This window comes from Manacus candei, unplaced genomic scaffold (assembly GCF_025592945.1).
Source record: "Manacus candei isolate 608988 ecotype Guabito, Panama unplaced genomic scaffold, ASM2559294v1 h1tg000005l, whole genome shotgun sequence".
In the NCBI taxonomy this organism is placed as follows: Eukaryota; Metazoa; Chordata; class Aves; order Passeriformes; family Pipridae; genus Manacus; species Manacus candei.
In genome coordinates, this window is record NW_026138053.1 from 3,188,084 (window position 1) to 3,212,659 (window position 24,576).

The 24,576-nt window shown below is 41.8% G+C and overlaps 1 protein-coding gene across 1 annotated transcript in view; it reads right to left on the reverse strand.

Moving 5' to 3' along the window:
• The window catches only part of TRABD2B (TraB domain containing 2B), a 274,212-nt gene that overhangs the window by 16,612 nt on the left and 233,024 nt on the right, over positions 1 to 24,576 (reverse strand). The window contains exon 6 of the mRNA XM_051799771.1: positions 6,351 to 6,617. Within this exon, the coding sequence (XP_051655731.1) occupies positions 6,351 to 6,617 (267 nt within the window). The remainder of the gene's footprint in view (positions 1 to 6,350; positions 6,618 to 24,576) is intronic.

Below are 24,576 nucleotides of genomic sequence, written 5' to 3' on the forward strand. Positions count from 1 at the left end.
CTGAAATTTATATACAAATTATGCCTCTCTTTCCAAAAGACTTCTATGTGCTTTATCTCTAATGATTTTACTTTCAGGTATTTATAGCTTTCATTAAAACAGGATTTGCCTACTGCTTCGTGTAAATAGTTCATACTGGTGGTGAGACACTTAAGCAACAGTGAAAGTAAATATGCAAGGCTTTTGCATGTTTTTCTTTATCTGCTCTTGTTCTATCACACAGTGGCAGCACATTATAAAGAACAACAGAACAAAGTAAAACATGTGGGTCTTTTCATGTGTTTAGCAGGTGAAAGTGAGGCTGCACATCTTTTCAGCCCCATCTGGAGAATAACAAATTAACCCTTGGACTTTACAAGGGGCAAGAAGTTATCAGTCACAGCCAGCTGACAGGGAAGGTCTGTTAGCACGGAGATGCTACAGGTTTGGACAGGAATGTCAGGACTTCCCATCGTTACTGTGATGCTGAAAAACGATGGTGCGCTGAGCCCAGGTTTCACAGCTTTAATTAATACGTTCTGTGCACTCTGACCAAGCTGATAATCCAAGAAGACTCAATAAAAACCACCTAGGGAGGGAGGATATGTCATCACTGTATCGGATGTTACCTCTTATGTATACTGCACTGAGTTATAAGTTATATATTTTACTTTCACTGGAGGGCTTTTGTAACTGGGGCTGTGCAAAGACCATGAAAGAACTGCCAGCACCAGTGCTCGTTTAAAGGAGGCATCGAGCCATCTGCTCATCTTAAAGGGGTGTCAAATGGAAGGAGTAAGAAACTAAGACAGGAAAAATGCAGAATGCCCCATGCTTTGCTCTCTGCTCAGGAGGAGCTGAGGATGTCTTCACAGAAGCAAGACTGCATGTTCGAGGGAAGGACCAACTGATGCACTGCTAAAATGCCAAAATGTCTTCTCCTGGACACTGTATATCCATCAGAGTGTACAAAAATTGGGCAAACTAAGAGCAGAATTTAGGCCAATTCAAGATATTCAGCTTCCACCAAGGAATCAGGAGGGAACCTTTGTCTAGGAGGTGCTTTGAGACTTCTCAGTGTGACAGAAAGGTCTGGGACCCAAGCTGTCAAACCACGAGCTTTTTCTGATGACTGCAGGTATTTTTATGCCACACCCTGGAGCCTGGGGGCAGTCACTGGTAGGAACCGTGACCATGAAGGCCTCCCAAGAAGGAAATCCTACCAGGAGGACGGTGGAAGAAATGGTAGAAAGAAGTGCTGGAGGAAAGCCAAGGGGCCACACAACACAGTCAAGCCTCAGACAAGCAAAGAGGTGTGACAAGGGAGGGAAGGCGGGACTCCAACACACCTATGCTCCTGCTGTCCCTGGCTGCTTGAGCACTCCCTCAGGAAGACAGGTTCACTCCAAGTCAGAGAGGCCCTGAAGCTGTGTCCTCATCCTTGGCTGAACACAGGGCAAACAGATGCAATGGTGGCACTGCTCACTTGGCTGCAGGGAGACAGGCTGGAGGAGGGAGTGATCCCCCTCCCCATGACCATCAGTAGGCAGGCACTCCCCGAGCACTGTCCTTACCAGGGAGGCAGAGGGGGTAATTTAAACAAACAAGGCCCCAGTGATGGAAATTTCAGGCTCAAAGCTACCATATGGAGGGAAGTCATCTGACCACAATTTACCTGTTAGACTTCAAAGGTGTCTAGGTCTCCTTTAAATAAAAGCAGTCTTTTCTGTAATGAAGTTAAGTACTGTATTTCAGCACCATGTGTTGTGAAAAGGAAGTAATTTGGATTAATTTACTGAAATTTACCTTTCAGATGCAGTTAAGTGGAATTAAAAGTTTGTCTGAGTTGACAAGAGTTCTGTTTTCCATCACTGCATTGTCTTGAAAGAAAGGATAACAGGCTAAGTGCTTAAATTCCATCCAAACTGATAAGGTTCACTCTATACAGGCACACTCAGTGTAGTTTATTACACATTGTCTCCCTTCATCCATCACTGGTATACATTTTTTTCCCCCTACAAAACTGTTTCTTCCAAAATAAATTGATATTTATAATGTTATTGCATTCATCTGGGGTTGAACAGTCTGCACTGGGCTATCAGAGAACTGCCATTTCTAGTTACAGGGGGAATGAATTTAATTTCCCACTAATGGCAGATTTTGCAGGGCTGAGCTTACATCTGGGACAAGAACTTCTTTTTTTCTCTTCTTAGAATTATTCCTTTCCATTAATTTCTTTCCTATGCAAGTGAAATGTGTATCCTTAGTCCCTTTCCAAACATCATCTTCACCCAGATCTCTTCCTCGGCAGTGGGAATGACTTTGCCCATTACATTCCCTCTAATTCTTTCTTCCCATCACTGTACTTCTCTCCTTCTCATTCCCTAGCTGCCACAGCTCATTCCAAAGCTCACCCCTCCTGAAACACCCTCCCAGATACTAACTCCCCCTCCCTCCCTTTTCCCAGGAGCCTTGCCTTAGGGTTCAGGAGCTATAACACTCCCTGACAGCTGGGAGAGGTTCTCTGTTCTCTTGGACTGGTTTCGTTTGTAGCCTCCAACTGTTTACCTGCTACAGCAAAGGTGTGACCCCGATCTGGTCTTCACTGACCACTTTGAAATGTTACAGACATTTCTCTACTCTTTCCATTCACTGAGCATCTCATCATGAAAAGCCAGTGAATGATCTGTAATTAATTATTTATATTACATGGGGAAGCTTAGCTAACACAGTGTCAACAGGAACAATAACACAGTTTGTATGCCAAACTGCAGCCTTCCAGCCCAAGGGTTTTGCCTCCCCTCCCTGCTGCCCCAGCTGGCTTTTGGCTATGGGAGCTAACTAGGGTATGAGTTTTGTCTAAGTTCAAATTCCTCCCAAGGACAGACTTCAGATCTGCACATTTCTGCAAAATCAAGTAGTCAAAGAAAAAAAAAATCTTGCTACTTGCAATCTCCATTTAATTTTGATTCTTGACAAACAATTTCAAACAGAAACTTCAGTGAGGCAGGACTTTTTCAGTTTGTTTAGATTTTGGGGGAAGGAGGCAGAAGGGAGAGGAAACCACACATTTCATCAGCATTTTTTATTTTTTAATAGCCTTCAGTGTAGCTGATTACCCAGGAGATCAGCAAATCTTAGCTCTGTCAAAGACAAGGATAAAAGACAGAGCAGAAGCTTTCTCATCCTCCGCAGCGGTACTAACCCTCCAGCACACAAATCTAAACACTGTCCACTCAGTGGTGCCAACTCAAATGCCTCAGCTGTTAAGACAGAGCAAAAAGAAAAGGACAATCTCCAAGGTATAACTGAAAGTAAATAACTAATAATGATGTGTGACATTAAATGATGACTCGTTTTTCACGAGGCCATTTCAGACTGTAGCTATAACCTCGGATCAGACCCAAACGACTGCGAGAGCCGAAGTCTTAGTGGAACCATTAATTATGGATTTCCTGGCTTTTATAGGTTGGAGTCAGACCTTTGATGTTCCTTTAAGATTGTTCTCCTGCGTTCATTTCCTTTGTTTCTCTGTTGGTAGCTTAAAAAAACACCCTAAGATTTCCATGGAAGCCTATGAGATCTCCTAGAAATGCATAGTTCATAAAAGCCCTGCAATTCATGGCTCATAAAGTCCTCTAATCCATGGTCAATAAAGCTTTGGAAAAGGGCTGTATGAACTACAGTCATTTCACAGTTCAATGAGGTTCATACAAGAATCAATAACCTGGTTTAAATTCGCCTGGATTTGTCCTCCACCTGTATATTTCTCTTTGACTTTTCAGGTTGAAAGGCATCTCAAACAGCTGAATTCTGGAGACTTTGCATGGAAACAATGAGTTTTATGAAGCTTTCACCCCAAAGCCTTAACAAAGACCTAAATCCCTCAATCTTGTCTCAAAGGTGACCAAGTCAAGTTTCAGGTGACAACTGATGAGTTAGGAAACTCAACCTGGAAAAAGAACCATTTGGGAACACGAGGCCATAGCTCAAGGTAATACAATATGCAGAGACCTCGGTCTGTACAGAAGATGGGGGACTCCAACTGAAGTATATGTAAATACACAATGGATCTCTGGGACATGCCAGAGTGAGAACCTCCTAGTACACTGATTATCCTTCAAAAATGAGTGCTAAGTCTTACTGATAAAACATTATTGCGGCAACACAGTAGAAGTCCATGCTTCTCTCCTGCACAGGTAACACTCCAACGCCTGTATTATCAGCCATCCTGCTTGTTTCCTCCCAAGAATGGTCGTGATACAAAGTCTGGTGACAGACACACATTTCTGCCCTTCTCTTGCCAATCAGAAAGGAACCAGTCAGAGAGAACTCGCTGTTTATTGCTTTGTGCAGGGTCCAGTTTGCAATTAATGCTGATGAAACCCAACTGCCAAAAGCACAATATGCAGCAGCTGGTTTATGAAAGTTGAAACCCCATCCAATTTATGGGGAAACCAGAGTTGGTTGCGAGTCTCTGATTTAGTTGAACAGTTTGTATTTTTTCTGTTTTGTTTCCAGGAAAACACCAGAAGTTACTCCAGAACTGTAGAAACGCTAAAACCATCTGAAAGCACTAAGGCAGGCTTCCCTTCTTCCAGCCTTTCCTCATTTCTAAGGCTGTGATCTCCCACTAATATCTCCCTGGGATCTTTCAGCAAGGCAGGCAACACACAGTGTTTGGTTCATCACCAGCGTGGTGGGAGCGGAAACTTATGTTTCCTTATCCCAATCTCCATCCTTATGAAATCAAAGTAGAGGGATAAAAGGTTTGATTCAGATGAAATCTCACAGGAGCCCAAAACAAGTAATTTAACTCTAACCTTCAGAAATACCTTTTAAATAATTTTCCTAGGAACAGTTTTTAATAAAACCAGCAAAAGGCACAAAAGTGCACAAGCACCACTTTAAGCCCCAACTGCACATTTCCACTGCCATATCACACCCAATATCCAGTATCCCTTCTGGATAGCTAGAATGGGGGCAGGAGGATTGTGCCTAACTGCCAGGCTCCCACCAGATCTATTTAAACATCTCACTTGCATGACACATATGGTGATCTGGACCAGACACCCTTGTGAAATGCTGGGACACCATAAGACACCACAAGTCAGTAGCTCCCCAGCAGAAGGATAGAAAAATCCCTTGTCTTTGAGGTAATCAACTATATTGATCCAAATGCCTCTTAGTTCATGCTTAAACATCCTCTGTGGAGAGGATCCAGCCACTCAACACACTTGGAAAAGAAAACACATGAATCCCTCTTACAAGGTTGGCACTGACCTCAGTAACAGCCTTATTACACTAAGATTAATGTGCACCACCTTAATAACACCCCTTACATCATTCACCCTGAGAATACAATAAACTACAAAAAATGAGGCAACTATTCCATTAAAAAGAATGAATAAAAATAATTAAAAAATAATCTGAAAACATAAATATGTGAAGTTTTTTCTTTAGCAAAGGGAGAAACCTTTGAGAGACTTGCAAGGAATTTAGGTGCTATGAAAGTGGGAATAAGCAATGCTCAAAGACAATCATTACACATGTAGGTGAGCAGCCAGTTCCCAAAAGATTACTTAATTCCTTTTACTTGTTAGAAGATCTATAAACATTGTGGCTGTTTATCTGCCCATGACTTGGCCTGGATAAAGGCACTAAGAGATTTTCCAATTTTTAGAGGTGGGAGAATAAATTGCTCAGGAATCCTCAAAGCACACATTGAGAAGCCCTGGTCAAACATGAAGGCTCTTATTCAAACAGAGAACGGGATTTTTTAACCTCAGACAAAGACTGGAATAGCCATGGAAATGTGCCTCCCTCCATTCTCTCTTCACATAGAGGCCTTAGTTAAGTAGTTCATTTTGCCTCAGTTTGCTGTTCTCAGTGCAGTCTGAGATGTTAAAACATTTCAGCCCCAGAACACAGTTAAGGAGGTTGAAAGTCAGATATGTCAGAATCTTAAAAACTCCCAGTAATATTCTGCATGGTTGGAAAACGAGTGAGCCTTTGGGCTGAAAACTGACACTGAGGATTGGAAAATAATTATTGGAAGAAAAAGGGCAAACATAGAATATTTTCTATTGTTGTTTTTTTCCTGTTTTTACTCTGACAAGTCTTTGTTTCTGTATATTTTAAATATTCTAAGCATTAGCTTTTTTTCTCTTTACTTTTAGATCAAACATGCCTATGAGCTTTCCTCCTAGTTCTTCATTAGGCTCCAAAACCATCATCTCACTCCCTGTCTCTCCCATTTAGCTTTTCTCCAACCCTCCTTATGGTCTGATCAACAAGAGCTGGGATCTGTAAAGAGCATCTACTTAGGAGCCAGCAGGAAGAGGACAGGGACCAAAACAGTTGTGACTCACCTGTCTTCTATCCGAACCCAGAGGTCATTGAACTGCCTCTGGCGGTGGTGTTTGTGCTGCTTCTTGTGCCATTTCTTCTGCCTGCCAAATTCTTCCAGCTGGCTGATGCTGTCTGGCAACAAGAGGTGAGGAGACAGGCTGTCTTCATCCATGTGCAGGGGCTTCAGGGAAGGAGAGGTCAGTGGGACCTGCTCAGAAAGAGGGACAGCGGGCAGGGCTGTCACTGAGGATCCTTCCAAGGCTGGGCTTGTCTTTGTCGTCCCTGAACTGCAAAACATAACATTTAAATATTTGATGAATAAGGAAGAAAACATGCCAAAAAAAGAGTGAAAGCAGAGGACTACACTGCTTGTTGTGTGCTCCTAATGGCTGAGAAGGTGCACAAGGAAGAAGGCTTTTGCTCTGGGGCTGCAACTAAAGACAGCAGTGGCATTTCCTAGGAAGCTTCAAAGTAAACACTGAAGTGAATAAAGGGGAAAAGGCAGTGGATATACTATTGCTGTTTTCTGGCACTTTAATTACTTCTTAAAGGCTTTAGAGTCAGTGGTAAGGGTAAACATCACGTCCCCTGCTGGGCTGAAGGTCAAACAACAGAACTCTCTCTGAGCTGGCAAATGACTCTCAACTGTGTCTGGCAAAACTACTCTCTCTGAGGAAAACACATACATTAAGAGAAGCTGATCTTAAATTTATGAGATAGTACTAGTTATCTCATTAGTTATCTCATTATTTCTCCTGCCTTTCTTTTTTCTTTCCAACTTTGGATATCATCTGTGGAAAACAAGTCATTCTTTTGACTACAAGAAGAATTATACTTGCTCATCTGAGTCAGGATTGGTGACAAGGAAGCCCAGACTGATGACAGAAGCATGGAAGCTAGGTTGCTGAGATGGGATATGTGAGACCTGAACTCCAGCAGGTAATGTAGAAAAAAGGAGGTAAATGACCTGCCCAAAGACTCCTTGAAACAATACTGCCAGAGCTCTTTGCTGTTTGAAATACTACCACCTCTTGTATATGACTGGAACGATGCAGAAAAAGACCTTTTATTTTCATCTTCTAGTGTTTCACTGATTTTAGAAAAAAGTCAATACACACTCCTTTGGTATGCAGCCATGTGAACTTACTGTGAGCTAAGATATCTGAAACAAAAATCTAATAAACCAGGACTGACACAAAGTTATTTCCCCACCCCCCCAACTTCAGTAGAAGTTCATGTTCGGTCTTAATTGCAAGAGAGGAACTTTTCCTGTCCCTGGGATGGGCCAATGAGTTGTAGGTATAGAAAATGGGAGAGAATTAATAGGCAATATGAAGCTGTGGTCTGCAAAACTATTTCTATTACATGGATGCTATGACTTTTATGACAGAAACAATTAAAGCCACGTGAAAAATTTTGCCTCCTGAGTGAAACCAGTAAGACATTTTAATGAAAAAGTAATAAAAAATCCTAAACTTCATTGGTGACAATGTACAAAATGTGCCGCAAGTGAAACCACATGTTTCATTTATGGAACATTTTGTTCTCTTCCAAAAAAGTCACATCTACTACTAATGCAAGCTTTTTTTCTTTCTGATTTTTTTGAAGTCTGTTACAATGCCAGTCAAGATGGTCATCTCTGTTTCCAGTGCATTGTGTTTCATCCAAAGGTCCTTCCAATAACTACTGATAATCATTGCTACTATGAGACTCACTGGCAAAAACTACACTAACTTTGTCACTTGCAGCCAACATTCATGAAGTTCTTCAGAGATCATCACACAACAGATATAGAAAAGAAAAAGACACTTGTTTAAATTAATTCTAAAATTCTCCATGGTTGATTTCATTAATAAAAGACACAAAAAAATCCCATTTTTTTCCTCTTTTTCCAAGCATTCAGACTCCCAGAAAGTCCTTTTCAAACACATTCATGCTCACTCCACGCTCTCCTTTACATCACAGACAGATCTACTGGTTCTGAAATTTTTTCCCCAGTTAAGACTTTCATCCATGTTTCGTGTTGAGGGGGAGTTTTCATCAATTTCCTTTGAGAGCTCTTGGTGCTCTCCAAAGCCTTTAAGAATTCTTGGGCTGTGACACAGGCTCATGGCTGAGGCAAAGCCATCTCCAGACTCACAGGTATCAAGATGCAACTTGGACAGGACAGTTTAGGCAGGTAGGAAGGGCCTGGAAGCATCTACAAACACCGTGCGGGTCACTGCGATGTCAGCAAGCACCGACTGGTGGCAAGAAGCCACTGGAACTGAGCTGTTGCCAAGATTTCTGTTCCCACTGACTTTCTTCTCCTTGCCACCCAAACTGTGCCCCAAATTCCCCGAGATGCTGAAGGCAGGAGCAGCCCTTACATCTGCCAGCTCAAGGCTGGGGCTGCTGTTTGGTTCCTTGAATGGTGTTAGAGACATCTGAACACATACTTTCCAACTTTTAACACCTACTATTTTGTTACACGTGTTTACCTTGCACTGTAAACTGGAACCAGTAGAGAGGTGTTTTTATGGGTTGAGATTCTAGAAAACACTTAAGAGACTGGCAGCTCCCTTCTTATTAAAATTAATGAGTTGGGCATCAAAATCCCAGTGGTGGCTTTGAAAGTTTCTAGCTTAATTGTTTCCACTACCGTCACATGAGCCACAGGTTGTAAACTCGATATTTCAGAACATTCTTTGGGAAGAGAATAAATAAACACCGAAGGAACGTTAAAATGTTGTAACCTAAAGAGGGTTATAAACTAACCACTTGTACTTCAGAGTTGACTCAGGGGGAATAGCTCCACTGTGGCAACTGCATATTTCATTTGGTGGATGTTTGTTCCATTATTCCTGTACTACTAATAATTGCACCAAGACCTAAGAGGGACTGTTGAAGGCTGTATGTTGATGCATGCTTGCTCCTTTCAAAACAAAATGAAAATGCTTTTTAAACTGATCTAATAAATAGTTACAATAACTACATTATATTATGATATAAAAATAATAACTATGTTGCATTACATAAATGTAAACAAAATATTATAAAAGGTAATTATTTAATTATTAACCTGGTTGTTTTCAAATCTGACTGTCATCCTACAGACATTCAATCAGAAGTAAAATCAAAACAAAATATGGATATTTAATCCCAATACACTGTAAGAATATTTAAAGATTTTATTTTTAAGTAAGATAGACTTCCCAAAAGAAGATATCTTTCCCACCAATTTCAGTAAAAATGTTATTAATACAAAGGGCTTGAATCTATCAATATTCTGGATTTTATCCTAAAAAATAAAGACAAAACCCTGCCATCTGCAATAGGATACCTGGACAATCAATCTCCCCATTAAGTGAAGCTTTACTGTTGGATTCAACTGCTCGTTTCATGGACTATTTCGTGCCTTTCCCCCAGTCTCGGTCTCCATGCACTCTGTTAGCACAGCTGCACTGTATGAAACCATGGGGATATAATGGACTTTTTTTCCATTCCTTCACTATTGCTGAGACAGCTTTTCAAGATACATAGCTATTTTTAAAGCCAGAGAAAAAGAAAGGCTAGTTTTCAGTTTGTGAGGCCACCGTGCCTTTTCTGAAGAAAGAGTGAGAAAGTACCACCCAAATATCTTGGTCCACGCAAAGATCTCTGAGATTTTTCATGAATAAGTTGATACAATTCCAGGCTTAGAGGTTCCACCCATTTTTAAATGTATCATTCCCACACAGGGTGGTCCTGGAGAAATTAAAATTATTTCAGGCCCTTAGGTGGGTTTTTTCTCATCTCTGACCTTAGTTTCCTTCCCTGGGATGTGAAGTTCTGCAAAACAAGTTCTCTAAAACAACAAAGTCCAAATAAGAAAACTTTGGAATCTCAGCAAATATCCTACATGGCTTGGTCCTAAGGTACAGAAAACAGAGTGAAAACAGGGAAACATTTATTCTTGCTAGCTCTTGAAAATGCTTAATCCACAGACAAAGACCTCTGTGATTTTCTTTCACTTCTGGTGAAATTTGCCATCCTTTTCTAATTCTTTTCAAGAATTAAAAGAACAAAACAAAACATGTAAGTCGTTTGGGCTGAGCTGGATGCTCCATTAGGCTGTCTCAGCATCTCTCTCTTTGCCTTGTGGTCTCCAGTGCTGCTCTATGCTGGCACTGACAATTGAAAATTGGCTCATTGTTGGGATTTGCTAGGGTTATCCTGTTGATCTGGTCAGAAAAATTAAATTAGCACCATGAAGTCCTGCAATATCTTCTTTTCATAATTATCAAGCTTAAAATTGTTCACTTTCATTAAACTCCAGCCCCAAGCCCCCAAGCTATGCTTTTCTCCCTGCCCAGGCAAGCATCTTCCTACCTCTCACATCAGATTCCTCAGCTCAAGAGGGCTGTGACCATCTCTGGGCTTCAAAATCCCTCTGCAGGGCAAATCAAGAGCACCACATTTCGTTCCTGCTCTGAACAGCCCTTATGAATAGCCCACCTTTCCCCACCAACAGAGGATCTGTGGGGTTTAACACTGCACCTTGCACCCCACCTTGTCCCCGCCAACAGGGATTTTCCCAACCACTGATTAATGGACAATTGTTTCAGGGAGGCATCAGGCAGGGCAGACCCCAGCTATGCCTTTAGCTACTGACCCTGCCAGAGTAACGCCAGCAACGTTTGGTGTGAGTCCCATCAAGCCTCCCCTGGGCTTCCACAGGGCCAGGGACTTGCCCTCGCCTTAGCTCATGAGAAGACATTCCTTTGCTGATGATACACATCTTCCACACAACTAAACCATCAATCTATTTTTTCAGCAATCTTGTGGTAACATTTCTGTTCCCTCAGACATGTGCAGAACCTTCTAAAATCCAAGCCTGCCAATTTGTTATTTGCATCTCGACTTTGTAGCAGGAGTGATGGAAAAGTTTTGCTCAGGAGACTGCCATGCTTTGCACGGGCTTCCAAGTACAGCAACATCGCTGAGGTTTTCTTGCTTCAGTTCTCAGAACTGTCAGACAAGGGGAGATTTTGTTTCATCAAGAGAGAAGCTGCGGTGATAGCAAGGAATGTGTGATGTGGCAGCTTTATCCTTATGCCACCGTTCCTGGGATGCACCCGGATGACAGCCAGACAGTAAGTTAAAAGCGTTTTATTATAGACGGGTTCTCATAAATTCCAGTTTGGGTGTCTTTGTCGGGGCAGGAATTTGTCAGTCCCTCGCATGCATCCTTGCTCCCCTCGCCACAGGCCACAGAGACATCTGCTTCTGGCTTTTCTTTCCTTACGCATCTCTCAGAGAGTCATGCACACCCACAAGATGGGCACCAGAATGTCCTGTCCCACGAGGAGTTTTACTTTTTTTTTTGTGTCTTCCACGCCAGGATGAAACTCAGATTTTCAAAGCTCTTGGGAGAGCAGCAAACAAAAGAACAGAAAAGCAGGCAGAAATCTCAACCCACCCCAGCACAGTTTATAAGGCCTCTTACTAGTGGTGGGAAGTATGGATTGAGACCACGGACCCTCACATAACCATGTGACACCAGTGCATACCACCACAGAGATAATCTCCTTCAAGAATGAAAGCATATATATATTTTTCTGTAAAAGAGAGTAACTCCAGAAAAGAGATCAGAGAATTATCTGAGCTGCTTCAGGTTAAGTGCTGTAAATAGCTGAGGACAAATTTGGGATCGAGTGACAGCAAAAGAGAATACCTGCAAAATCCCTGATTGTTCACTTCCCCGATCAACTTGATTATAATGAGGTTATAACATTTAGGATGTAGTTGCCTGTAGACTAACAGAACTTGGAAACAAAGTTGTTTTTTCTTTGCACCAGAGTCAACTACATCTCATGAGCAGCTAAATTAGGTTAAGTAGTTAAATTAGATTACAGTCCACCCCAAACTTGGATGGTATCTCTGTACTCAGAATCCATGTCAGACTATTTCTCTGGGAAAAATCGCTGTTGCTCAAGAACTGTAGCCTTAGTTTGAAACTGAATTTAGTCCTCAGTATACACATAGATTTGTGCAAACCCTCAACTCTGTGCACAAATGAAGTGAAAAGCTTGTGAAGATATTCCTATGGATGGTCATGTTCTCTTTCCCAGTTTGAGAAACTTTAAAATAAGAGAAACAAGTAAAACTTCAGTTATTTATTCCATTTCATTAAAAGTGGAGCTGGTCTAGGGCACAGGAGAAGAAACACAACTGGTCTGCAACTGGAGGGGTTGAATTTGCTGAAAGAAGAGAGGGCAGCTGAAACATTTGTAACTTGTCATTTCCACATTTTCATGTGAATTCTTTTATTTCAGAAAACTAAAAATGTTTCATTTCAGCATTTTCTGAACAAAGCTTTTAATTTTTCTTTTTAGTCTTCTGTTTTCAAAGACTTAAATGCTACAAAGCGCCCTTTTTTGTTCAGAAATTGATCTCAATTAAAAAGAAAAACCCAACTAATATATAAAAATGACAAATCCCAACAAAACCCAATTCCCGCTTTCAAAAATATCCTCAGAATGTTCCATTTCAAATTGCTCTGAACTTATTTCCCCTTCTCAAGTTTTTGGCTCAGTTCTTGAACTGAATAATCCTTTGTTTATGCATCTTTCATGAAAACTCTGTAATCTGCACGCTCCAGAGGATGGGCTGTGCCCCCAGAGGAAGGATGGGTCGACCCTCCAGTCTTGCTTCCATTTCCCACATTAATAGCAAATCAGAACCTTGTGGCCCACAAAGCCTCATCTCAGGCTCTGTTCCCTAAATCTCCACTGTCTTATTACCACCACACCAATTCAGTCCTAAGTTATTTCTGCCTGGGTAGTTTGGCTTTACCTCTGGATTGGAAATCCTGACTTTTGTCCAAATTTGCCAAGAATACACAAGGTTTTTGATGAATCTACAGTGATAGATTCACACACACCACAGAAGAAGAAGAAGAAGAAGAAGAAGAAGAAGAAGATTTTAGGGTTGCATTTTTTATGGAACTGGATGATTTTCACGGGTTTATTCCACACATTTTTTGTCTGTTATTGTTTGAAAACCATTGTTAACATGAGTAAATATATTGCTCTTTCCTTTTAATATCTTTTTAATAAACACACATATATTGCTTCAATAAAGAATAATGGTGGACTTATTACTGGGGAATGCAATCTCTCTTTTCTCTTTCTAAACTCTCTGATCTTTCTATGTTTCTTTGAGATGATGTCATATTAATTACACACAGCAGATTTTTCCTAAAAAATTGGATGGAATTAACTTCCATCATTCAACAGGCTCTGCAAAGCATAAAATTCTTATCCATTTAGGCCCAGTCTGCAACACGAAGTTTCTTCAGGTCTAACTGTGACATTTCTAAAGTTTTGGTTTGGGCTTCAGTTTTGGGCCAGTTGTGATTCTACAGCATATTTACAGTGGTTTAGGCAGTGTCTCAGAACAAATGCCACCACTCATCTCAGCAGTTACAATCTCAGACCCCAGGGACTGGAGAGCAAGTCAAGGGCTGAACAAATCCTTTCTCCTCTAGTTGCCACAATCAAACTAGACATATTCACTAAAACTTGTCTGTATCCTACTTCCATTTTTAGTCAGTGGAACTCCTGATGCCTATGGCTGTCTGCTCCTCCCTGGGACAGAGCTGTACAGCCATGCATAAAGGCAGGTTTTTGCTAACTCTGTTGCAAAACTATTCTCATCTCATGTTCTTATTCCCAAAACATTCCTGACTTTGGTTTAAGCACAGAAAAGAAAGTGAGGATGAATTTGTTTCATTCCAGTAGCTGTCATCCAGACAGTTTTCAAGATTAAGAAGCTGACTGACAATAAAACCCCAAACTGGTTGCTTGATTTGATTCCTCAGTAGAATTACAGCTAATACACAACTGTAGTCTGTATCTTGCTCATTTGCAATCCAAATTGGCTTCTGCTTCCAGATTGTTTCCACTGGGAATTAGTTTTCCTTCTCTGCTGGATCCTCCAGAGAAAAGATACATCTACAGGAGTGCATATTTTCCATTACATCTTAAAAATAAAAACTCTCTACAGAGACATCAGCTGAGCAAGGCACTAAATGCCTCGCTTGAAGGACTACAACATTTTCACTGACTTCAGACTTAAACTAAGGGCAGATTATTCAGCATTTGCCTAGTGCTGCTTCCTTGCACTTCTGTCTGATGCTCTGGAAGCTGAGTCCTGGTAGGGGTGAGATGCTGGGCGGATCACAAACCAGTACAAGCACGGCAACTTGCCCTCCTGAAGCACCTTGTTCAGTCAAGGCTCTTACAGCTGCAAGACAAGAGATAACGAAGGCTCATAAGTAGCTGCTATCACTGGAAGGAGAGAGACATGGACCACTTAAACTGAGCAGCAGGAAGAAGTGTGGAACCAAAGAGCCATAAGCAGACCATGTCTGCAAGAGATCCCACATCTTTGTAATACTGAACCCAGTATTCCTCTCCAAAGCCAACACCACAAAACATCTGATCTGCTCAGCCACTGATGCTGCTGAGCTAAAAAAAGGAACACAGAGCCACTCTGCCTTTCTCCAAAATACTGTTATAGCCCACTGGCATTGTCTTTATCACATGGCCTGAGTGTTTCCAAGAAAAGAACAAAACAGTTGTCAGGAACCCTATTCAGGCAACACTTCAGCCTGTCTGTGGGCATTTTTACTGGTTGGTAATGGACAGAGCCCTCAAAATGTGATGAAAGCAGAAGCGTCCTCCCTCCAAACTCCACTTGCTTTAATGTCTAATGCTGTTCTGTCTACTGTAATGCTAACAGACTTCACATAAGGTCTCTCTATGTATTAGCCTCGTTTCACCCAGGTTCCCTCTCTGTATCAACTCATGCTGATGAAACTGCTTGTATCAAATGCTTATTTATGTCCGACAAATTCATCCTTCACTAAAATACTTCATTGACAAAGCATGCACATTGCTGCTGAAACCTTAAGGAAGAAAAGAAGGGTTTACATTCTCTTTTTTGGTTGCTAATTGAAACTTATGAGATTGGACCTTGAACTACAGCTTGAATATCCAGGAGGCATCTGGCTTCCTTGACCAAAGAGATAGCAAGATCCTCAGGTGCCCTTTGTGTAACCTCTGCAGACTTCATTTGTCAAGGAAATTTGTCAAGGAAAATTAGACTGGGGATGGGCAGTGGTTGAAACTTTCACTGGGGAGCTTTGTGAGCACAAATGACAAATGACTCGTTATAAGCTTGAGCAGACCCAACCTATACATAAACTGTTTGCATACACACAAAAAACATAGACAAAACCAGCAATTAAGGCCAGCTTTCTTCCCATGCAGAGAACCCTACACAGCACAAAGTGAAACACCAGGAAAATGAAATCCACTTGTTCTGCTGCTCCCCAGAGCACAGTTAAGCCCCTCTTAGGAAGCTTCTTCCCTCCATTGTATGTCCATGTGTTGCATGTGTTTATCTATTTGTTTGTTTGCCTTGAAATGCTTAATCTAAGTGCCAGTCTTTTGAGAGGGTATCACAGTTGACTGAGTACTTGTAGCACTGCCTATCTACAGAAAAACATGTAATATCACAAGGCAAACAGATGTCAAAGACTCATCAAAACTATGCCTGGCATCTGGCACAGGTTCTAGCAGTCACGTTTGCTTCTTATCACTGCACAAAGCTGGAACACTTCAAGAGTGACCAAATTAGGTTATGGGAAAGGCAGGAAAGGCAAAGAAGGAGGGAAGTGGGACAGTGCACCCCAATAGTGAAAGAAGAAAATAAAATCAGTATCCTGCTCCCCATTTAAACCTCTTCTGGTTTTCTGTGGATTTCATGTGCTGCCTTTCACTGACTTGAGTGGGAATTGTTGACCATTCAGCAATGGCTGCTATTATGTATGCATATGCTATCATATATTCAAGTATGAATGCCTGAATACATAGGAATGGCCCTAAATTCATGGCTGCATTTGTAAAAAAAACAAACAAACCCCTTGTTAGCTCTGCTTTCTTTCAAGTCAATGGCCTTTCTCCTTGAGGGGAATGCTTCTAAAATTGCCTCAGGCATTTAAAACCTCAGTGCCTGCTAAATGTCAGTGGAAGTTCCAATTCCCAGTTTCATTCGCGACCTAAAACTGAATCTATGTACAAGTTTGATACAAATGCAAAATTCTCATTTAACGTTAGCAAGAAATCCCATGCCTCTAGAGAAGAAAGACCATTCCTTTGTCACAAAGTAAGGTTTGCTTTGACAAAATGGTGGCAAAAAGTGAATCTGTGCATCTATTGCACCCACTGACTGCAGGTCAGCAAGTGGAATGACACACTCCTCCTGGGAAGAGGTCTTCAGCCTGGGAGGTACCATGAAGAAAAGATAGAGGGAGTCAGCAAAACCATGTGTGTGCCCAAACTGGAGTCAGAGGTGAGGACGCACAAGGTCCTGCAGATCTGCACCTGCCAGGAGAAGCAGAGGAAAAGCCACCCACTGACCTGGACTGAAACACCACCAGTATTAACCTGGTGTTAGACAGCCTTGATTCTTAGAACTGCTGATTTCAAAAATCAGCTTTTTCTCTCCCAAGTTCATGGAGGGACTTCTGGATCTTCCTTGTGCTGGAATATGATGCCTTGACTCTGTGGGTGTTAGGAATAATTCCTTAAAATGACTTAAAATGCCACAAATGCAGGCAATGTTACAACCTAAACCCACTACAGCAGCAGAGATTTACTGCTCTCTTTGTAGAATCACAGAATTGTTTAAGTTGGAAAAGACCTTTAAGATCATCAAGCCCAACTGTTAACCCAGCACAGCCACATTCACCACTAAACCATGTCCCAAAGTGCCACATCTACACACCCTTTAAATCCCTTTAGGGATGGTGACTCCACCACTTCCCCTGGTAGCCTGTTCCAACACGCGGCAACCCTCAACTCGAGGCCATTTCCTCTTCTCCTACTGCTTGTTACTTGGGATAAGAGACCAACCCCCAGCTGACTACAACCCCCTTTCAGGTGGCTGTAGAGAGCGATAAGGTCCCCCCTGAGCCTCCTTTCCTCCAGGCTAAATAACCCCAGTGAGTTTATTTCAGCTACCAATGTTTTCTTTCCCCTTCAGGAAGAGACAATACCACAGAAGTATTTGAGATCCATGTGAACCTTGTTTATCCACTGTGGATTGGGATTTACATTCCAGGGGTATAATGAACCTAAAGACGTGGGCACACAACATTCTTAAAGCCTTGAAGATTATCCCAGTCTCACTCAATAACGGAGCTTTTCCTTAACGATGCTGGCACGTATATGAACTAGAGCCCTTAGCAAAGCTCAGTGCCAACAGAAACCAGCAACTCTGGCAAGGCTGAGCAGCAGCCCAGTGTAGTCCCCTGTGTTAGAGCTCTGGACAGGCTGTATCATTTTTCTTCAATGGAGAGGGGGAAAGTGTTTATCTGGGAAGCGTTTCACAGCAAGGACAATAGGAAACTGTTTAGCTTTCCACAAATAGGCTGGTATGCAACTTCCAAGCACTCTCCAAGGAAAACTTTGGAACGCTGACCACGTCTTTCCAGCAGGGATTTCTTGTAAAGTAGTTAATGCCCCACATCCTTCATCCCAATTTGCTCCTGCTTCATCCTTGTTTCAAAGTGCTGTGCTCCCTTAAAACACAACATGGGGCTCATCTCTGAACATGCACTTCGATCACTGGGGACTCCAGATTTGTATCAGCCGTTCAAACATAAGCAGGGATGTGCTGACCCGACAGAGATATTTCCGTGACTGCCTTTATTTTTGCTAGAGAGATTCAGAAATGTGAAGCTGGGCTCATATGACAGGAGATGCAAATCTAGGGCACTGGGTACCAAAGCACTTGGAGCCTGTCTATGACTTTGCTGCTGAGATGCTACAGGTTAGCAGGAAAATCTTAGTATCCCTGACTTGACTGGAAGCCAACGGAAAAAGGCTTCAGTGTGCTCTTTCTCACAAATAAGAGCACCAGATAAGGTCTCTTCCTCTGCAAGCTGCCATCAGCAGACAGTGGCACTACAGAGTTGTGAGCAGGTCTGATGTCCCATGTAGCAGTGGGAAGGGGAAATATCCCACATCTAGACCTTCTCTCAACTCTGGCCCGCTGTGGGACCAACTGTTTTCTCCCTGAAGTCAACAGAAATTATGATCATGTTGGGTGTAATTTTTGTCTTAATTCTTCATGCTGATGAAAAATTTTGTTCTATGGTGGGGCTACAGATGAGGCAGACAGATGGGCATAGCCTGGTCCACAGTGGTCACGACTGGGTGAGTCCTCCAGGTGCTTCTCCCGATGAACTGGAGTGGCAAAGGATCCAGTTTTCACAAGCAGAACAACTGTGTTCCACGTGGCTGCCCGCCTGAGCAAGAGGTCAACAGGGAGGCACAAACAGAGAATTCAGTTTTTGCCAGACATTCCTTGTGTCTGGCCCCAAAATTTCTCTCTAAATTTGCATGTATGAATTCCAAAATTGGATTAGTGTAGTAGTGTGTTTTTAGCAATCACAATTGCAAGAAACTGTCTTCATTCAGGAAGTTCTTCCATCATGTCACTTGACAGCCACTGTGTCTACATCCATCTACAGCATCTGACCCATTTTTCCTCCCTCCTGTTTCTGTTCACAGGTCCATTTTTCATTCTCCCTGGAATGCAGAGCATTTGGGAGTGTAGGTGGAAAGCCAAAGTCTTTCAACACCCACTAACAGAAATTTGTTTTATTAATTAACTTTGTGGGAAATAAAAAAAAAAGAAAGATAGTTGATCCTCTGGTCTGAAATCATGAATCACTGTGCAAGAGAAAACATGTCCTCTGAGGCACCTGAGGCCGCTTCAGACAGTGAGTGACTGAGCTGCTTTCTTGGAAAGTCCTGAGTCATCAAACACAGCAGTTTAATCCCCAGGAAATGGGAAACACATTGGCATGATGTTCACTTGCATGGGGCATGAGGTCCAGAGAAGGGTGAAACTCCAAAGGTTCTGGAGATCAGTTTGGCTTGTGGAAGGATTTTAAAACCTTAACGCTTCTCTGAAGTATATCTGATCTGGAGCTGGGTACAGAATTCCCAACACATGATTTCCTGGATGAATTAAACTCTCTACAAACTTTACAGATTACATATGAATTTACTTTGACTTCCCATAAAAATGATTCAGTGATCGTGACACGAAAATGCATTCTGGCATTCTAAGTTCTTTACTGTGACAAGTGCTTCATAAATTCACCATCCTTAATTTACTATTCCTGTTATAAGAACTTAACTCCTTTTGGCATTCCTGCTCCTACTACTAGCACTTAACTAGGAGGAGCAGCTGATACACACACATCTCAGTCTGACCCTTCACCATCTTCTCCTCAAGGGACAACCACACAGTCATTTCAGACTCAAAGCTGGGTTGTGGCCAGCATGAAGTCACCTGGCTTGGCTGAGACACCATGAGTTGTTAAAAGTGAGACTATTTTGCACAAGAAATGACAGAAGATCACATCACAGATGTGCATTAGAGTGACCTTCGACTTGTGGGGGCAGTTCAGAAAGGTTTCAGTAAAGTTCACAGCATGCCACAACAAGATCCACAGGGGGTCATTTGGCCACGCCACCCATCACACAACGCTGTTCTGGAGGGTTTCTAACCCTATTTAAACTTCACAGAATGTCCCTATGCACATCTGATCCCTCCCGAAAGATGAAATGTACTGCTCAGTGAAATCCTATGTAGAAAACTGTATCCCTGACTGTTTTTTTCTAAGATACTATTATTGAAGGAATTTTAAGTGAAAGTGATGATGAGAAAAGTCATTGTCTTCTTCATTGCAGAAATCCTGTTCCCTTTTTAAGAATTTATGCTTTGTAAAGAGCTCCCTGAAAGCAAAATTACTAGCAATTACACTCATGCTGAATCAAGCAGCTCTATTGATTGCCAACACAGCCCACAGCTTCAGCCCACTTGCTGAAGCAAAAGAAGTCAGCTCTGGGAGTGGAAAAGCTATCTGTCCTAACGTGTGAGGTCTCTTTGCCTGACAACGTGATAGTGAAGGTAAGGGAAGTTGGCTCTGCAAAGACAGAGTGACAGCAAACAGACCACAAACTTCCTTAGATAAACGACATCTTTCAAAGCACACAATACCACTTGATACCTTTGTGCCCCTTGAGCTGTTACAAAGTGCAGCTCCACTTCAGCCCAGATTGATATCACTTGGGAGGGAGGCCATCAATCCACAGGACAAGTGCAGGCTGAACACACAAACAAAGTCACACAACCTCACTGTTTCAATACAGTGCTGGAGAGGGGATGGTGCAGTTTTTCCAAAGGCTTAAGTGAGTCTAGTTACACTGTCCAACTTGAATGTGTCCCAAGTCCTTCAAATAGCCATCCAAAACTAGTCAGATACCTACTGCAAGCAAGTTGGGCCAGTTGTCTAAGACACCCATGAGCATTACTCTGGAAAAGCCAGTCTTTTTACACTGACTATAGTGAGCATCTGCACAACTGTGTGAACATACTCCTAGTTTTCTACCGATTCCCTCATGGCTCCTCACCACCAAAGACAGGAGAGAATCAACAACTATCTCATAATAATGATGACCTCTAAAAGCTACTGGCACCAATGGAAGCCAACAATTGAAATTGTTGACTTCAGTGCAGTTTGGATCAGCTTTATCTCTAGTAACTATAAACCAAAAATTTTCATCTCATACTAATGACCTAAGGTGAAAATATCTGCATTAGAGTTGGCTGGAAGCAGAAGGAGGATGAAAAAATCAGCTTCTCCCGTGGAAAGAAGAACTCCAAAATTTGGCTAGGAAAGAAGGTAAGAATGAGCTCTGAACTTTAGAAGTCTCCAAGGCTCTGTAAGTTTACTATTAGATAGTTTATGGAGTATGAGATACAGATCTTCTAAAACTGATAGGCTGCAGAGCAGCAAAAAACTTAGAAACCTTAGCACTGGCTTCAGGACAGCTCTGTGAGCAGGCTGCCCTTGAGCAAAAAGAAGCAAGCCCACGTTCCCCAGTGGCCCTGTGTGCAAGTTCCCAAGGAACAGAATCATATGGAATATGAAACAATTTTTTCACACGAAAAAAGAAATTTTGCCAAGAACAAAATCTGATTATAGAGAAAAGTGAATGTCCCACTGGGTGAACTAGTCAAGCACAAAATTCCTGAGAAGTTCTGTTCCATACTCATACTCCAACACCATGAATTATCTTGTTCTTTCCCAGATTTTTTTTGTAGCAAGTTCTAAATTCCATTCTTTCAGGTGTCCAGCATTTAAATGTAGCCTAAAGAACACACAGATACACTGTCCCTAAGTAATGTGTTGCTTAAAGGATTATTAAGTTTCTGTGGCTGAGAACTTGTAAATTGACTTTGCTTTTCTACCACATTTTAGAGATTTTCTTCAACTTTCCCCCTCCCCTCAGAGTTACTTGGACTGACTCAGACTTCGTGGCAGTAAGGTAGACACAAAGACAATCAAATTGCAAAGGAGGATATTTTAAAGGCACATGGGAACATGAAAATGTAATGTGCATATTTTCATAACTAAATATTTTAAGCATTGAGTAGTCATATTCTCCAATGTTAGATGAGGCAATAAATTTGCCAGTGCATGCAGATGAACCCCATTTCATCCCTATACATCTCTTACTGTAAATTATGCTGTCAGTGAACCCCCTAAATAATGGGTTTGCTTTTCTTCTGAGGGAAGGAAGCTAGTGAAGGGAGTATCAGATCAAGTGAAAGATCCAAAGGTTTAGAATAGGATTAAGAACTGCAGCAACCCTACAGGGAGGTTATTCCACCCACATAAAAGAAAAAAGTGTGCATTTTTCCCTGTCTCAGAAGAGAAAGGATCCCGAATTTCTCCTTCTCAGGTCTATCTTTTTTCTCAATTAACTCAGTTGTTTCTAATGAAAGTGTCACAGCTCTCATAAATACTTATTTTTTACTTATTTCATTACAACTTTAACATTCTCTCTGACACATCCCAAAAATTAACAGCTAAGCAGAGCAGAGTAACCCTGCCAGGCTGGCACCAGAAAGCTAAAGCTTCCTGGGCATCCCAAGGAACATGGCAACTACTGGGAGACACCTGAGGGCTCTGATGGAATCCATAATTTTCTGGGGTGTAATTGGCACGTTTAACAATTTATTGAATTGGCATTTTTACCAATTTGGAGCTGTGGGGAAGGCTAGGTCAAACATTTTCCCATGTCTTTATATCACCTCGGGAAGCCTAGGGATCCTGATGGAGTGAAATGGCTGCATCACTGTGGGAAGTAAGTGTGCTTTTATTCCATGGGGAGGAACAGAGCAAAGATTTCCACCCTGAGCCAACACTGAGTAGGAGACCAGGGTCACAACTGTAGGATGCTACAGGAGAAGGTGAAGGAGGAAGCTCTTTGCTTCAGAAAGAAAGAAAGGAGTCAGTTAAACAGCAAGGACACATTGCTTCACCTGGGCCAGGAAGTTCAAACATAAGGAGCAAGAGTAATTAATTTCTCCAGCAGAGCTCTGCGAGTGTACAATAAACTCTCAAAAGGGCAGATAAAAAAAGCTTGTACTGAATTCTCCCGTTCTGAAAGAAGGGTAGCATTGAGCACAACCTCGGAAAGAGCAGTCTGATGGAAATGAGCACTGCTGCACACTCTTCTGTTCGAGAGAACAGCGTGCAGCACATCAGGGCTTGGTGAGTGGCAGAAGGTCAGAGCCGGTTCTGAGAACCCAGCAACAATAGAGTCATCACGGACACAGGTGCTTCCTGGATTGATCTTGCAGTTTGGCTGTTTCCAACTAAATGTGAAGCAGCTGTGGCCCTTTATCTGCTCAAGTCACTGGAATCCATCTGAGGGGAAATTTTCTCCCATCTCCTCCTCTCTCCCAACCCCAAGCACGCAGCTCTGCTGTCTGAAGACAGAGAGGAGCAAGGACAGCCAGTTGGCAGAACTCCACCAAAAAAAAAAAAAAAAAAAGTTGCCTTTCTTATCTCAGGGCAAAGCAATGAGATACACTAATTTTCCAATGCCTTCATTTGGGGACGAGGAGGAGAGCCATCAAAAAAAGAAGCAAATATGAATGCTGTTGAAGGTTGTCGTGCAAACAGATTTGGGACGCTTTCCCTCAGGCAACAAAATAAACAAATGAAGCCAATGTGAGGATAAGTTCTCAAGTGTTTATGGCGTTGCTCTGCATGATGAGTACAACAGGGGTTTTTTTTACAGAAAGGGATCAAGCTGTAAAGGAGGTGTTTTCAACAGTCACCTGGTGGGATTCTAGAAGAGGCTCAGGAAGGTCAACACTGGGCCACTAAGGCAAATCAACAGGAGGAGCCAGGAGATTTCAGAAATCCAGTCAGTGAGAGTTCTCAAATAGCTCCACACCAGATAAATGTACTTTATATGAACTTTCCTTTGCCAGTTCACTGATTCTGGAGCCATCAAACCCCTCCATGTCTTGGCTATCTCTTCTAACTTGACAAGATCTCACTTTATTTTTCCCCAATACCTTAAGAAAGGGAGAATTTGGCTCAAATTCATGCTTGTCACTAGACAACAGAAATGTGAGACTCTAGGTATTCAGTTTGGTTGGCTTAAAGAGCAGCCATTTCACAACCCATGCTTAGCTTTTTGGATGGAGGAAGCCAAGAATCTTCTGATTTTACCCACCCTGTATGTAACTGAAAGCACAAACAGCTTTGGTCTTTGTCCTGTTTCACTCTTCCCAAGGCTTTTCTTTTTTCATACACAGGAACAGTACTAGTTATTTTCTAAAAAGGTATTCTTTGCCCTTTCTGAAACTGAAATGGGGTTTAAATTATACTAGACTATACTCCACCTATTTGTGGTAACACAATTATTATTGATTATAAAGATCAGGCCACTAATAATGCCAATAATAATAATAATAACAACAACAACAACAACAACAATAATAATAATATTCTAGGAACAGTTATATTAAAGAAAAATCGTATTTGCTTTTTTGGCAAGGCAGCATGGGTAGTAAGCAGGATGTAGAATACATGTTTTGCTAAAATTGCTTTCATATAATAGGGCTTCATACTTAACCTGAGCAAGATTGTACTGCAAATCACTGTCAAGAAATCACTGATATTCATCCAAAACCACCCTCAATTTCAATCTGATAATACCTCCAAATGTTTCTATGTGCCAGCTCAAATTGTTCCTCTCCATTCTCCTGCATACAATTTGTCCACAGTACTCCTTTTTTGAATTCCCTTGGCCAAAACATAAGCGTGCAGCTGCT